Raw genomic sequence first — 16109 nt, 5'->3', positions numbered from 1 at the left:
GGTCAAAGTTCAACAGGTACAGTGAAGAAAAACATACCAGTGTGCAGATTATAGTTTCTCACCATTGGAGCATAACAGTTCCAGAGAAAACGTGCAATGTCCGCAATGAGGGGGGCTGTATTGGGACTGTATCTTAGCTAATGGAAGAATCATTTAGGAGACAGATAACAGAAGGGAGGAAGCTGTTCCCGTGTCGGGCAACATGCACTATCAGAGGCGACACGGCGGTGCTGCAGTCGAGTTGCAGCCTTACAGTGACAGAGGCTCAGGTTCGATCCTGACTATGTGTGCTATCTGTACGGAGTTTGTACGTTCTCCTGATGACTGGGTTTTCTCTGGGATCTCCGGTTTCCTCCCACACTCAAAAAGATGTACAGGTTTGTAAGCAAATTAGTTTTGGGAAAAAATTGTAAATTGTCCCTAGTGTGTTTCGGATAGTGTTAGTGTGAACTGAAGGGCATGTTTCCGTGCTGTATCTCCAAACTAAACTAAACTCAGAAACATGCATCAGTTAAGTAAAAAGTTAATACTATTTTTGTCTTTTTGCCCGTAACAATTAATTTATAACAGACGAATTAGCACATGGAAATTACTCTTTATTTACTTTGTCTTAAGTTTTTCATAGTTCATTGTGGGTCCTCCCTGTGTGGAATGTGCACATTCACCTTGTAACTGTGGGTTTGCACCGGATGCTTCAGTTTACAGCCACATCCTCAAGCTGCGCTCGTCGATTATTTGGGCACAGTAAATTACTCCTTATGCAAGTAAGTGGCAGAAAAATTAAAGAGAAGTTGTTCGGAACATGTGAGAATAAGTTGCGAGAATACAGGGAACTATGAGGAATAGATCTGGTGGTATTGTTGTTTTAGCAGCCAATAATGTTCTGATGGACTGAGTGGTCTGCTGTGTCATCATCATTAAGAAGGAGTTGTTTTCTTGCATATTCCAGATTACCACTATATTTATGCTTATTGAACTTTCACATTCAAACAAAAGATGGGTATAAGTTTGTAGGCTCATGACCTCGGGTTGCCCAAAGCACTATAAAGATGATGAAATCATTCTGATGTATTTTCACTGATATGCAGAAAATACATCTGCCGTTTTGTTGTAGAGCAAGTCACAGTCATGAAGCCATACAACATGGAAACAGGCCCTTTGGCCCAACTCGCCTATGCTGACCAAGATGTCCCATCTAAACCATTTGCCCAGATTTTATCCATGTTCATCTAAACCTTTTCTATCCATGTAACTAACTTAGTGTGTTTTAAATGTCATTAAAGGTATCCACAAACAGCAGTGGTAATGAACAGATGATATAAAGCTTATGGTAATTGTTGCTTGAGAGACACTCTTTTTAGAGTCATAGAATGATACAGTGTGGAAACAGGTTCTTCAGCCCATCTTGCCCACACCGGCCAACATGTCCCAGCTACACTAATCCCACTTGCCTGCAAACCTGTCCTATCCATGTCCCTGTCTAACTGTTTCTTAAACGTTGCGACAGTCCCAGCCTCAACTACCTCATCTGGCAGTTTGTTCCATACTCCCACCACCCTTTGTGTGAAAAAGTTACCCCTCAGATTCCTATTAAATCTTTTCCCCTTCACCTTGAACCTATGTCCTCTGGTCCACGATTCCCCTACTCTGGGCAAGAGAATCTGTGCATCGACCTGATTTATTCCTCTCATGATTTTATACACTCTATAAGATCACCTTGTCAAACTCCCCAGCTTTTCTTTCAAATAGGATGTTTTAGGCTAAATGCGATATTTTAAAGGTATAGATTATTTAAATTTGTTCAGTTATTTACAACCTCTTGTTATGTTTAAAAAAAAGAAAGAGAGGCTGCTTAATTAGAAGTTTTCCTGTAGTCATATTTGAACTCAATGGGTGGTCCTATCTCCCCCTGCTGGACGGAAGGTAACAGAGTAATAAATAGTAAGATTAAACGAGCTTACCAGTTTGAAGTTTGATCTTTATTTTATGAGGAGTTACGATGAGGGATTACGTGAAGACCCTCATACTTCAAAGCAGCGGTGTGGAATCACAGAAATAACACAATAATTGAAATAAACATAGTAAAGATAACTAAGATACCAGTTGACCTTTATAATTGAGGGTGGGAGCGGAGGGCTCATAAAATAAAGATCAAACTTCAAACTGGTAAGTTCTCGTTTAATCTTACTATTTTACTTCGGAGTCACGTGAGTGACTACGTGAAGATTTTAAAGCTCTGTGATTTCAAACCGTGTAACAGTCCATGCTTCACTCACTGCCGAAGTCATCCAAGGGAGGAAGTATGTTATCGTAATCAAACATGAATCTGTTTATAAAACAATAATGATATTTATTTGAAACAATAACAAAGAAAATAACGCTCCCCCGGGCTTAAATTATATATTTGCAGAGTCTAAAATTCTCTCTGCAAATGAAACGGGTTTTACTATTGGCTTATTGTAGAATGTTTGGAAAGTTCTTCCCATGGACCACCCCGCTGTTGCCAGGATGTGGTCCAATGGCACGTCCATTCTGTTAGCCGCCGATGTAGATGCTGCCCTGGTGGAGTGAGATGTGTAAATATCAGTATCCACTCCAGCAGCTCCCAATACCTGTTTGAGCCATCTAGAGATGGTTTGACATGACACCCGACCATGTGGCTTTTTGTAGCTGACCCATAGTTACCTTTTCTCTCCCTCGGGAATCTTTGGTTGTGTTGATATATAGTGGTAGGTTTGTCATGACACGTAAACGGGGGTCAGGTGGGTACGCCTGGAATTCCATAATGAGTCCTGAAGTTCCTGGTCTGCTCTGTTTTACCAGCTCCTGAATAGTGAATGTTATTTGGTCTAATGTTATAACCATATTGTCCAGTCTGAGTAGGTAAAGGGACTGGACCCTTTGTGCTGAGACTAACGCCATCAGCTAGCAATGTTACAAAATTTTGAGATTTAAAAAATCAAGTCTGCAATTTATCCCATCAGATAGAGCATAACAATAAGTTTAATATGGCACCTAATTCACTTTCATATCTCAAGTAATAAAAAAGTTATGGCCATTTTCATACTCGGAAATTAGCATCTTGTTCCCTATTGATTTTCTATGGACATAACAAAAAAGCTGTGATCGTGGACAGTCAAAAGCCCACAACCTTCTTAAAAATTAAGAGAACTGAATGAAATTTTCAGTTATCATAGATTGAAGCATTCTGAAACAAATATAAAATAATCTTACTTGGATGACCTGAAATTAAAGCATATAATTAGTTAGTTACCCAATTGTAGCTAATTTCAAACTTCAATTACTAGCTCTAAACATCTATCCATTTCTTAATAAATGATTAACATTTTTAAATAGCCCAAGTGTCCAAATAATATTCACAAATAATTCACAATAAAACATGATTTTTAAATCTCATTTACATCAATTTATAGGCCAAATGGAAGGAATTTAGTGTTCATTTGCTGTAAATTAAAGTCAATTTAAATCGGCTTTCTAGTGGGTTCCTGTGAACACGCTGGTTTAGAACGTTCACATTGCGCTGGATTTGTGCCCTCAAGTGCCCAGAAAAATACTGCGGGATATAAAGAGCCCAAAATGAGCTACTCGCTATAGAAAACTTTAATAACAGGGTTATATACAAGCCCCATTTAATGTAAAAATAAGGTACATACCTTTAATTGTTTGCTTTATAAAACCCTGGGGCTGCGAGAGGTTGCGGAGTGATTTTTAAACTACTATAAATATTATACAAGGCCATAAAAACTAATAATACCTTTTGCGACGGGGTCTTTCAGCGATTTTCCGTTAATGATTTACTAGGCTGAACATTTTCGATTGGAACAGCTTAGTAAAAATCGCGTTTTAAACCCGCCCCCTCTAAACAGCACCAAAATCGCGGACACGGGGTAGGGCAGATGCTCAGCCACGATTCAGGTAGGTTTTGTAACATACCTACATCAGCATAGCCGTTTTCAGGGTTAGCTGTTCCAGAGTGAGGGATCTGGCTGGTGGCTATCCCCTTAGGTATGTCAGGACAACACTGACATCCCAGATCTTGGTGTACCTAGGTCTAGGGGGGTTTGTATTAAAGATCCCTCTCATTAATTTGGCCACCAGCGGATGGGACCCTATGGCCTGTTGTCCTGGTGCCTGCCCCAGATAGGCTGACAGGGCACTTCTAGCACAATTGATAGTGCTATAGCTCAGACCTTCATCGTGGTGAAGGCTGGACAGGAACTCCAGTACATTAGTTATGGTTGTTGATCTGTATGTTGTCCCTGTTCTTGAGCAGTATGTTTCCCATTTTCTGATACTGGAGAGATATTGTTTCTTGGTGGAAAGTCGGTGAGATGCTGTCATCATGTCTATGGTCCTATTTGACAATCCCAGGTCCAGTAAAGGTATTTTTAGAGTCTGCAACCCAACAGGTTTATTCTGTCATGGCATGGGTGACTTTTGCCTGAGACAGGGTGGATCAGTAGATCTGGTCCGCTGGGAATGGTCATGGGTGGTTCAATGACCCTGTCAAGGACCACTGGGAACGGGGCCACTGGGCCAGTCGGGTACTACCAAAATACCTGAAGCAGAGTCCATCTGTATTTTGCGTAGTACCCGACTGATGAGGCAGAAGGGGGAAAAGGCATAGAAAAAGTAGTTCCCCCAGTTCAGCGAGAATGCATCCATCGCCGCTGCCTCAGGGTCTGGTTCCCAAGCGACATATGTTGGTACCTGGTGATTCAGTCGGGATGCAAAGAGATCGATATCTGGTGTTCCATATTGCTTTGTAATTTCAGCAAATGCTTTGGGGTTTAACATCCATTCGGTGTTATCATTGAATTTGCGTGACCTGGTGTCTGCCACTGTATGTAGCTTACCTGGTAGGTAAGTTGCTGATAACCAAATATGTTTGGCGACACACCATTGCCAGATTGTGTTGACCAGATTATCACATGATATCGATTTTATCCCGCCCATATGGTTAATATAGGCCACCACCGTGGTATTGTCAATCTGCAAACGGACATGCAAATGGTGCATAGTTGAACAATACGCTTTTAACCCATAGAACGCACCCAACATTTCCAAATAGTTTATACCCAGTGTCTGTAGTAGTGATGATTCTAGATTATTCCAGTACTGGATATAGTATTAGTTGCTCCCCAGCCTTGAGCTCTAGCATCTGTTTGTATTGTTAATGTTGGATTATTGATAATGATGGGACTGGAACTATGGCAAATGTTTTCTTTCCACCATTATAACTCTGATATTGCTTTGATTGGTAATTTCATGGTTCGGTCAAAGTGACCTGCATGTTCTTTTAATGCTTGCACCTTTGCTCTTTGTAAGTTTTGATAATGCAAAGGTCCAAACTGAGTAGCTGGAAATGCTGCTACTAATTTCCCAATTACTCTTGCCACTTGTCGAATGGTTGGTTGATTGTTAACCATATAACCATATAACAATTACAGCACGGAAACAGGCCATCTCGGCCCTACAAGTCCATGCCGAACAAATTTTTTTCCCCTTAGTCCCACCTGCCTGCACTCGTACCATAACCCTCCATTCCCTTCTCATCCATATGCCTATCCAATTTATTTTTAAATTATACCAATGAACCTGCCTCCACCACTTCCACTGGGAGCTCATTCCACACCACTACCACTCTCTGCGTAAAGAAGTTCCCCCTCATATTACCCCTAAACTTCTGTCCCTTAATTCTGAAGTCATGTCCTCTTGTTTGAATCTTCCCTATTCTCAAAGGGAAAAGCTTGTCCACATCAACTCTGTCTATCCCTCTCATCATTTGAAAGACCTCTATCAGGTCCCCCCTTAACCTTCTGCGCTCCAAAGAATAAAGCCCTAACTTGTTCAACCTTTCTCTGTAACTTAGTTGCTGAAACCCAGGCAACATTCTAGTAAATCTCCTCTGTACTCTCTCTATTTTGTTGACATCCTTCCTATAATTTGGCGACCAAAATTGTACACCATACTCCAGATTTGGCCTCACCAATGCCTTGTACAATTTTAACATTACATCCCAGCTTCTATACTCAATGCTCTGATTTATAAAGGCTAGCATACCAAAAGCTTTCTTTACCACCCTATCTATATGAGATTCCACCTTCAAGGAACTATGCACGGTTATACCCAGATCCCTCTGTTCAACTGTATTCTTCAATTCCCTACCATTTACCATGTACGTCCTATTTTGATTTGTCCTGCCAAGGTGTAGCACCTCACATTTATCAGCATTAAACTCCATCTGCCATCTTTCAGCCCATTTTTCCAAATGGCCTAAATCACTCTGTAGACTTTGGAAATCCTCTTCATTATCCACAACACCCCCTATCTTGGTATCATCTGCATACTTACTAATCCAATTTACCACACCTTCATCCAGATCATTGATGTACATGACAAACAACAAAGGACCCAACACAGATCCCTGAGGCACCCCACGAGTCACCTGCCTCCAACCCGATAAACAGCCATCCACCATTACCCTCTGGCTTCTCCCATTCAGCCACTGTTGAATCCATCTTGCTATTCCTGCATTTATACCCAACAGTTGAACCTTCTTAACCAACCTTCCATGAGGAACCTTGTCAAAGGCCTTACTAAAGTCCATATAGACAACATCCACTGCTTTACCCTCGTCAATTTCCCTAGTAACCTCTTCAAAAAATTCAAGAAGATTAGTCAAACATGACCTTCCAGGCACAAATCCATGTTGACTGTTCCTAATCAGACCCTGTTTATCTAGATGCTTATATATATTGTCTCTAATTATCTTTTCCATTAATTTGCCCACCACTGAAGTCAAACTAACAGGTCTATAATTGCTAGGTTTACTCTTAGAACCCTTTTTAAACAATGGAACAACATGCGCAGTACGCCAATCCTCGGGGACTATTCCCGTTTCTAATGACATTTGAAATATTTCTGTCATAGCCCCGGCTAATTCTACACTAACTTCCCTCAATGTCCTAGGGAATATCCTGTCAGGACCTGGAGACTTATCCACTTTTATATTTTTCAAAAGTGTCAGTACTTCTTTTACTTTGAACCTCATAGTATCCATAGCTACTCTACTAGTTTCCCTTACCTCACATAATTCAATATCCTTCTCCTTGGTGAATACCGAAGAAAAAAAATTGTTCAATATCTCCCCCATCTCTTTTGGCTCTGCAGATAGCTGTCCACTCTGTCTCTCCAATGGACCAATTTTATCCCTCCTTATCCTTTTGCTATTAATATAGCTGTAGAAACCCTTCGGATTGACTTTCACCTTACTTGCCAAAGCAACCTCATATCTTCTTTTAGCTTTTCTAATTTCTTTCTTAAGATTCTTTTTACATTCCTTATACTCCTCAAGCACCTCATTTACTTCATGCTGCCTATAATTATTGTAGATCTCCCTCTTTTTCCGAACAAGATGTCCAATTTCCCTTGAAAACCAGGGCTCTTTCCAATTTTTACTGTTTCCTTTCAACCGAACAGGAACATAAAGATTCTGTACTCTTAAAATTTCCCCTTTAAATGTCCTCCATTTCTCTTCTACATCTTTCCCATAAAACAAAATGTCCCAGTTCACTCCTTTTAAATCATCTCGCATCGCATCAAAGTTAGCCTTTCTCCAATCAAAAATCTCAACCCTAGGTCCAGTTCTGACCCTCTCCATAGTTATATTGAAACTAATGGTATTGTGATCACTGGACCCGAAGTGCTCCCCAACGCATACCTCCGCCACCTGTCCAGTCTCATTTCCTAACAGGAGGTCCAGCACTGCCCCTCCTCTAGTAGGTACCTCTATGTATTGCTGCAAAAAACTATCCTGCACACATTTTACAAACTCCAACCCATCCAGCCCATTTACAGAATGTGTTTCCCAGTCTATGTGTGGAAAGTTGAAATCTCCCACAATCACTACCTTGTGCTTACTACTAATCTCTGCTATCTCCTTACATATTTGCTCTTCCAGTTCTCGTTCCCCGTTTGGCGGTCTATAATACACCCCTATAAGTGTTGCTACACCTTTCCCACTTCTCAATTCCACCCAAATAGCCTCCCTAGATGAGCCCTCCAATCTATCCTGCCAAAGCACTGCTGTAATATCTTCCCTGACTAGCAATGCAACACCTCCACCTCTTGCCCCTCCAATTCTATCACACCTGAAGCAACGAAATCCTGGAATATTTAGTTTCCAATCACAGCCCTCCTGCAACCACGTTTCACTGATCGCCACAACATCATACTTCCAGGTGTCTATCCAGACTCTAAGCTCATCCACCTTTCTTACAATGCTCCTAGCATTAAAATATGCACATTTAAGAAAACCCCCGTCCCTTATTCTCTGTTTATTTCCTTTTTTTCCTTTCTCCTCTTGCGTCCGAGTGCTTCCCATTTCTGCTTCCTGCCTCCCATTCTGTCTACTACCTTTCGCTATTTGAGTCCCTCGCCCCCACCATTCTAGTTTAAAGTTCTAGTTCATGGGGTGGTGCTGTGTAGGGGTGGCGCATCTTCCATGCGGTCCGCTCTGGGCCCTGTCCGAAAAAGGTCCTCCGGGGATGATATGGGGGCCCCGAGCTTTCACCAGTACCATGAAGTAGACGCCTACTGGTGGATGCGTAGGGGTACTGTCGTCTGAGTTGCGTGGTTTTGCTCATTCTGGGGCCTGCCCTCATGAGTCCAAATGCCTTGGACTCTTCATCCAGATCTTTCACTTGCTTTGGTAGGTCTTTGCCAAATACCAGGATCTGTGGCTGTGAGGTCGGCGTTTTACACAGTCCTGCGAATTTTGGGTTGAGGCCTCCTTCAGGAGGTTGTTGATCTCATACTGTGTGTTGCAGGCTTGTGCCAATTCTGCTGCTTTTTCTTTTGGCAACGTTACAGACATGTGGACTGAGTTAATTGTGAATCACAGATAGTCCATAGTTGTGGATGGCGTCAACTTAGATTTATCTGGATGTATGACAAACCCCAAGGTTTCAAATAAATGTTTAGTAGCTAATACTGCTGAATTAGCTAATTCCATGGTTTTGCCTATTATCAAAATATCATCAAGATATGCCATGACAATATGTTTTTGCTTTCTTAGTATTGCCAGGGCCGGTTTTAATATATTGGTAAACAGTCTTGGGGCTGATGTTAGATCATTAGGCAATGATTTGTACTGCCATTGTTGCCCCATCCAGTTAAATTTTAGGTATCTACGATGATCCTTATGAATGGGTACTGAATAGTATGCATCTTTTAAGTCGATGCTTGCCATAAAGTATCCTTTGGAAATCAATTGTTTGGCAGTTACAAATGTTTCCATTTTAAAGTGTATATACCTAACAAAAGTATTCAACGTGGTTAAGTCAATGATGATGCGACATCCACCATCTTGTTTGGTTTTAGTAAATATATTTGATATGAATTCCCTTTGTATGTAACCTCACCAGTTCTGCTTGTCCCTCACATTTATCTTTTAGTGTGAGGGTAAATCCCCGTTGGAGTGCATGCTGAACTGGTGGCATACTTTCTTGAATAAATTCAATTTTATATCCTTGAATACTTTTTAGTATATAATTGTCAAGTGTGATAGTCCTCTATGCTTCCAAAAACAGGTGTAGCCTCCCCCCTGTTAGCAAAGGCCCCCCACCTTTTATGTACTGGTAGGAACCAGTCCCACCAACCTCCATTGTTATTGGTAGAATGGTCACTTCTTGGGCTTCTGGTTCCTTGTCTGTCGGGGTGGTGCTGTGTAGGGGTGGCGCATCTTCCATGGGGTCCGCTCTGGGCCCTGTCCGAAAAAAGTCCTCCGGGGATGATATGGGGGCCCCGAGCTTTCACCAGTACCATGAAGTAGACGCCTACTGGTGGATGCGTAGGGGTACTGCCGTCTGGGTTGCGTGGTTTTGCTCGTTCCGGGGCCTGCCCTCATGAGTCCAAATGCCTTGGACTCTTCATCCAGATCTTTCACTTGCTTTGGTAGGTCTTTGCCAAATACCAGGATCTGTGGCTGTGAGGTCGGCGTTTTACACAGTCCTGCAAATTTTGGGTTGAGGCCTCCTTCAGGAGGTTGTTGATCTCATACTGTGTGTTGCACAGCAGAGCCAGGGTGTCCTGTTGATTGGTTGTCATGTCAACCCCGTCCACGGAACGAGCATATGAAGTTATAGCCGACGTCAGGAGCTTCAGTATTTTTTGTAATTTGAGTTCTTGGGTTCGGATACCCTGCCCAATGTACCCCCAGATTTGACTGTTAACGGCTGGTACATTGAGCGAAATGCAATTTTCGGGAGACGTGTATAGATCCATCGCCTCATTGACTACCTGTTCTTGGAGTGGTTTAAAGGACAGGTAGTCAATACTGGCCGCCAGTTTGGGCTGTAACGGCCGTCCCGCTCGCGGTGTTGCCGCGTAGCGGTTCACCACTCCCAGCAGCTCTTCCTGATCCTGTACCCCCAGCACACTGCCGTGTTCTTCAGCCAGTGACCCCTGTTCTTGACCAGCCCAGTCCTGGTCGCCAACGCTCCCCTCTGCTGAGGGTGATGCGATGGCCAGTGCTTGGTAATGCACTGGAGCGGGAGTGCTTGTGCTCCCTTGGCGAGCTTGCCCCATCTCCCGGAGCAAGTCTCGCTGGAGCATTTGCTCCATGAGCCTTTCCATGCGGCCCAAACGGTCACCTCTGCCGCTCTCGGGCGGTGAGTCTTCCGCACCGGACTCGTCCGAGTAAACCGGCCGGTCCGACTTCCGTTTAGCCTTGCCTCCAGCCCGCTGCGGTTGTTCGAGCTGTGGTGCTAGCGGCGCTGGGCTTGGCTGTACAGAAATATTGTCGGTGACTGAAGACGGCAGCGTGTGCGGTCCAGGTGCTGCCGGTCGCCCCCCACTGCTGGGACCCTCCTGGTTCATCACAGTCGGATGGGGTACGACCTTCTTTGGTTGTCTTCCCTTGTTCATTGCGCTGTAACGAGAAGCAGAACAAGGATTTCCAAAATACGACCTCAGAGTAGTTTACTTACCTGGAGGCCCCGTTTTTAAACTTGCTGCGGGAGAGCTCGTTCTCCCGCCCGTCGCTGTGCAATGCGTGAGACGCTATGTCGCGCATGCGTGCTGGCGGGGTCTTCACGTAGTCACTCACGTGACTCCGAAGTAAAATAAAGGTTTACACTTTAGTAGAGGGAGGTGAAACAAAATCTGCAGGGGATTTGAGGCTGGGGTGGCACATTAATGCTCTTCACATTAAGTTACAATATTTCTTTATATGAAGTAGGATCTCCATTACTTGCTATGTGGATGAATATTAAATCATGTTGGTTGTTTGCTCGGAGTAACAGTAAATTAGTTTACATTTAGACAATAGACAATAGGCGCAGGAGTAGGCCACTCGGCCCTTCAAGCCAGCACCGCCATTCAATGTGATCACAATCAGTAATCACATTCCTGCCTTCTCTCCATATCCCCTAATTCCGCTATCCCCAAGAGCTCTATCTAACTCTCTCTTGAAAGCATCCAGAGAACCATCCTCCACTGCCCTCTGAGGCAGACAATTCCACATACTCACAACTCTCTGTGTGAAAAAGCTTTTCCTCATCTCCATTCTAAATGGCTTCAGATTCAGATTCAGATTCAGATTCAGATTCAGATCTCCATTCTAAATGGCTTACCACTTATTCTTAAACTTCTTAGACCAAATCTGCACACAATACTCCAGGTGTGGTCTCACTATGGCCCTATACAACTGCGGAAGGACCTCTTTGCTCCTATACTCAACTCCTCGTGGTATGAAGGCCAACATGTCATTCGCTTTCTTCACTGCCCGCTGTACCTGCATGCTTACCTTCAGTGACTAATGAACAAGGACCCCCAGATCCTGTTGTACTGCCCCTTTTCCCAATTTGACACCATTTAGATAATAATCTGCCTTCCTGTTTTTGCCACTAAAGTGGATAACCTCACATTTTTCCACATAAAACAGCATCTGCCATGCATTGGCCCTCTCCCCCAACCTGTCCAAGACACCCTGCATCCTCGTAGCATCCTCCTCAAAGTTCACACTGCCACTCAGCTTTGTGTCATCTGCAAATGTGCTAATATTACTTTTAATCCTTTCATCCAAATCATTAATATATATTGTAAATAGCTGCGGTCCCTGCACTGAGCCTTGCGGTACCCCACTAGTCACTGCCTGCTATTCTGAATGGGACCTGTTTATTCCTCCCTTTGTTTCCTGTCTGCCAACCAATTTTCTATCCATGTCAGCACTCTACCCCAATACAAATTTTGCCCACTAATCTCCTATGTGGGACCTGATCAAATGCTTTCTGAAAGTACTGGTACACTACATTCACTGGCTCTCCCTTGTCCATTATCCTGGTTACATCCTCAAAAAAGTCCAAAAGATTAGTCAAGCATGATTTCCCCTTCGTAAATCCATGCTGACTCGGACCGATCCTGCTACTGCTATCCAAATGTACCGCTATTTCATCTTATAATTGACTCCAGCATCTTCCCCACCACCGATGTCAGGCTAACTGGTCTATAATTCCCTGTTTTCTCTCTGCCGCCCGTTTTAACGAGTGTGATAACATTAACTACCCTCCAATCCACAGGAACTGATCCTGAATCTATAGAACATTGGAAAATGATCACCAATGCACCCACAATGTCTAGAGCCACTGCCTTAGGTACCCTGGGATGCAGACCATCTGGCCCTGGAGATTTATCAGCCTTCAGTCCCATCAGTCTCCCCAACACCATTTCCTGCCTAATGTGAATCTCCTTCAACTCCTCTCCCACCCTAGATCCTCTGGCCACTCGTACATCAGGGAAATTGTTTGTGTTCTCCTTAGTAAAGACGGATCCAAAGTACCTGTTCAGTTCATCTGCCATTTCCTTGTTCCCCATAATAAATTCACCCTTTTCAGTCTTCAAGGGTCCAACTTTGGCCTTAACTTGTTTTTTCCTCTTCCAATACCTAAAGAAGCTTTTATTATCCTCCTTTATATTCTTGGCTAGCTTTCCTTCGTACCTTATCTTTTCTCCCCGTATTGTCTTTTTAGTTATCTTCTCTTGTTCTTTAAAAGTTACCCAATCCTCTGGCTTCCCGCTCATCTTTACTATGTTATATTTATTCTATTTTATTTTTATATGGTCCCTGACTTCCCTTGTCAGCCACAGTCGCCCCTTACTCCCCTTGGAATCTTTCTTCCTCTTTGGAATGAACTGATCCTGCACCTTCTGTATTATTCCCAGAAATACCTGCCATTGTTGTTCCACTGTCATCCCTGCTAGGGTATCTTTCCAGTCAACTTTGGCCAACTCCTCTCTCATGGCTCCATAGTCCCCTTTGCTCAACTATAATACCGACACCTCAGATTCACCCTTCTCCCTCTCAAATTGTAGATTAAACCTGACCATATATGGTCCACTACCTCCTAATGGCTTTACCTCAAGTTCCCTTATACACATTTGAATTAATACACATTCGAAACTAAGAACTGCAGATGCTAGTTTACCAAGGAAACACAAAAAATGCTGCAGAAACTCAGCGGGTCAGGCAGCATCCCTGTAGAACATGGATAGGTAACGTTTCAGTTAGGGACCCCTCTTCAGACCCTACCGAAGGGCCCTGGCCCAAAAGGCCACCTTTCCATGTTCTACTGCGATGCTGCCTGACCTGCTGTGTTACTCCAGCACTTTGTCTTTCTTACATTCATACACAGACTACATATATTAAATCATCATAATACATATAGTAATACATCACATGGTGATCACGGAGGAATTTTAAAACATGCCCGCCACTAAGCATCATGAGAAGATAGTGAGGCAGGTTTTCCAAATCTTTGTCAAATGGAATGTTTGAAGAAGAATAGAACAATTGGGAACCTGAGAAATTCACACCAGAGCAACCATTTCTTAATTGTCTCTGAAGTAATCCAACAAAACGCGTAATTCAAGGGAAATTCAATAAATGCTGGCTTCATCAGTGATAACCACATTCTATCAATGTACATGGAAAGGAGATGATTAAGAATTCAAATAAACTCTAATGTAATTGAAGGAGTCAAAATGCAAGCCAGATCCAGGTGTTTATTAATACTAGTCATAGAATCGTGTTGCATGGAAACTGTCCATTTGTCCATGCTATGCCATCTGTAGTCGGCCCATCTTCCAGCTCTTGTTCCCTAGCCTTGACTCTTCCTGTTCAATTCAAATCTTTGATTTCCTCTCTTTTCATTGACTTTTAGTGGCACTATTAGTATTTCAATAAAAATGATTTTTGCAATAGAGCTGAGATTAGCATGGTTGTAAATGGAGATTTTGTTGTGACTTCACACAAGGTAATGTTAGAGGTACTGAATCATTTATTTCCAGTCACACTAAGGGTGAGGTGAGAGAGATTGGAAAGTAGCATTGACAATCAAATTGCAGGACACCTGTTTTTCCTCGGGTTTAAGAGTTGTTGGATCTTTCTTATGACCGATAAAGCAATTCCAATACTGACCAGCATACCACCACCTATCCAGATGAACTGCTTGTTCGTGGACTTCACTCTATTGTTGTCATTGCTCACTTACTCAAAGTAGCTGCACTTTCTATTGCAGCAGGCCTTAATATTTGTACCAAAAGAATTACAATTAAAAAAAGAATTGGAAACAACAAAGACTAATATGAAAGAAACTATCCCTCATGCAATACTCAAGGTATGTGTACACATTGCAGTAAAAGCTGGAACCTAATGATTACCCGTATGTTCACAAATATTACGCAAATATTGGATAGATATGTCAATCATTTACCCAGGTTCAGAAGCAATTGATCTCCCTCGTGAAATTATTGATGATGGCACAATATTCTTCAATCGGTCCATTTTTGGTATACAAGCATCCCTGGTAAGACTGGTATTTTTGTTTAACCCTAATTGGCCTTGAGAAGAAGCTGGTGAACTTTTGTAACTCTTCTGGTGCGGGTATGAGAAATGAGGGTATGATGAAAGAATGGACCAACTGGGCTTATATTCACTGGAATTTAGAAGGATGAGAGGATATATTATAGAAACATAACATTCTTAACGGATTGGACAGGCTAGATGCAGGAAAATTATTCCTCATTTTGTGGGAGTCCAGAACTATGGGTCACTGTTTAAGAATGAGGAGTAGGCCATTTAGGATCAAGATGAAGAAAAAACTTTTTACTCAGAGAGTTGTGAATCTGTGGAATTCTCTGCCACAGAAGGCAGTGGAGGCCAATTCATGGGATGTTTTCAAGTGAGTGTTACATATAGCCCTTAGGGCTAACGGAATCAAGGGGTAGGGGGCAAAGCAGGAACGGGGTACTGATTTTGGATAATCAGCCATGATCATGTTGAATTACGGTGCTGGCTCAAAGGGCCGAATGGCCTACTCCTGCACCTATTTTCTATGTTTCGATGGTACACCACAGTGTTTCCAGAGAGGAAGGATCTGGATTTGGAAGTAGTAACGATGAAGGTACAGCGATGGTGTGTTACATGAAGGGGAACATGCAGGTAGCATCTGGTGCCCTTAGTGATAGAAGTTAATGATATGGGAGATGCAGTAGAAATGACCTGTATGAGTTATTTTCATGGCATCTTCCATCACCTTAATAATTGAGTGATGAGCTGAATGGTATTTGTCCTATTTTTTGTTAAGAGATAACCTATGGACATACTGTAGCACAGACCATTCACATGAACCAACCTCGCTTCCATTGACTCCCATCTATCTATACTTCATGCTGTCTCAGGAATGCCGCCAGCATAATCAAGGACCAATCTCATCCCAGTTACTTCCTCTTCTCCCCACTCCCGTCAGGCAGGAGGTACAGAAGTTGGTAAATGCATACTAAAGGGGCTGTCCCACTGTGGCGACCTAATCCGTGAGTTCTGGCGAGTTTGCCCTCGACTCATACTCGCAGCATGGTCGACACAAGGTCCTAGGAGGTCTTTGTAACTCTCCTTCATGCTCGAGAATAGTCCCCGCATACTCGAGACCTCAGCGTGGTCGCAGGGTATTTTTCAACATGTTGAAAAATGCCCGCGAGTAAAAAAAAGGTCGCCATGGAAAAAATCGATACTTTTTTACTCGTAGGTT

At 42.8% G+C, this 16109-nt stretch overlaps 1 protein-coding gene across 2 annotated transcripts; it reads right to left on the bottom strand.

Moving 5' to 3' along the window:
• Nucleotides 1–2155: 2155 nt before the first annotated feature.
• LOC129695459 (uncharacterized) lies at nucleotides 2156–12477 on the bottom strand. 2 transcript variants are annotated; one of them, XM_055632434.1, is made up of 3 exons: nucleotides 9684–12477; nucleotides 4878–5013; nucleotides 2156–2559 (listed from the first exon to the last, which is right to left on the bottom strand). In XM_055632434.1, the coding sequence occupies exon 1, from the start codon at nucleotides 10948–10950 to the stop codon at nucleotides 9967–9969; it is 984 nt and encodes a 327-aa protein (XP_055488409.1). In that variant the 5' UTR covers nucleotides 10951–12477; the 3' UTR covers nucleotides 2156–2559; nucleotides 4878–5013; nucleotides 9684–9966. The 2 variants fall into 2 exon arrangements, with proteins under 2 accessions (XP_055488409.1, XP_055488408.1); XM_055632433.1 differs by lacking the exon at nucleotides 2156–2559 and having other exon boundaries at nucleotides 3965–5013.
• Nucleotides 12478–16109: the final 3632 nt, after the last annotated feature.

The sequence above is a fragment of the Leucoraja erinacea genome, chromosome 3, assembly GCF_028641065.1.
Source record: "Leucoraja erinacea ecotype New England chromosome 3, Leri_hhj_1, whole genome shotgun sequence".
NCBI lineage: Eukaryota > Metazoa > Chordata > Chondrichthyes > Rajiformes > Rajidae > Leucoraja > Leucoraja erinaceus.
The sequence above is the reverse complement of the archived record's forward strand: the minus strand, read 5'-3'. Positions and strand labels throughout refer to the sequence as shown.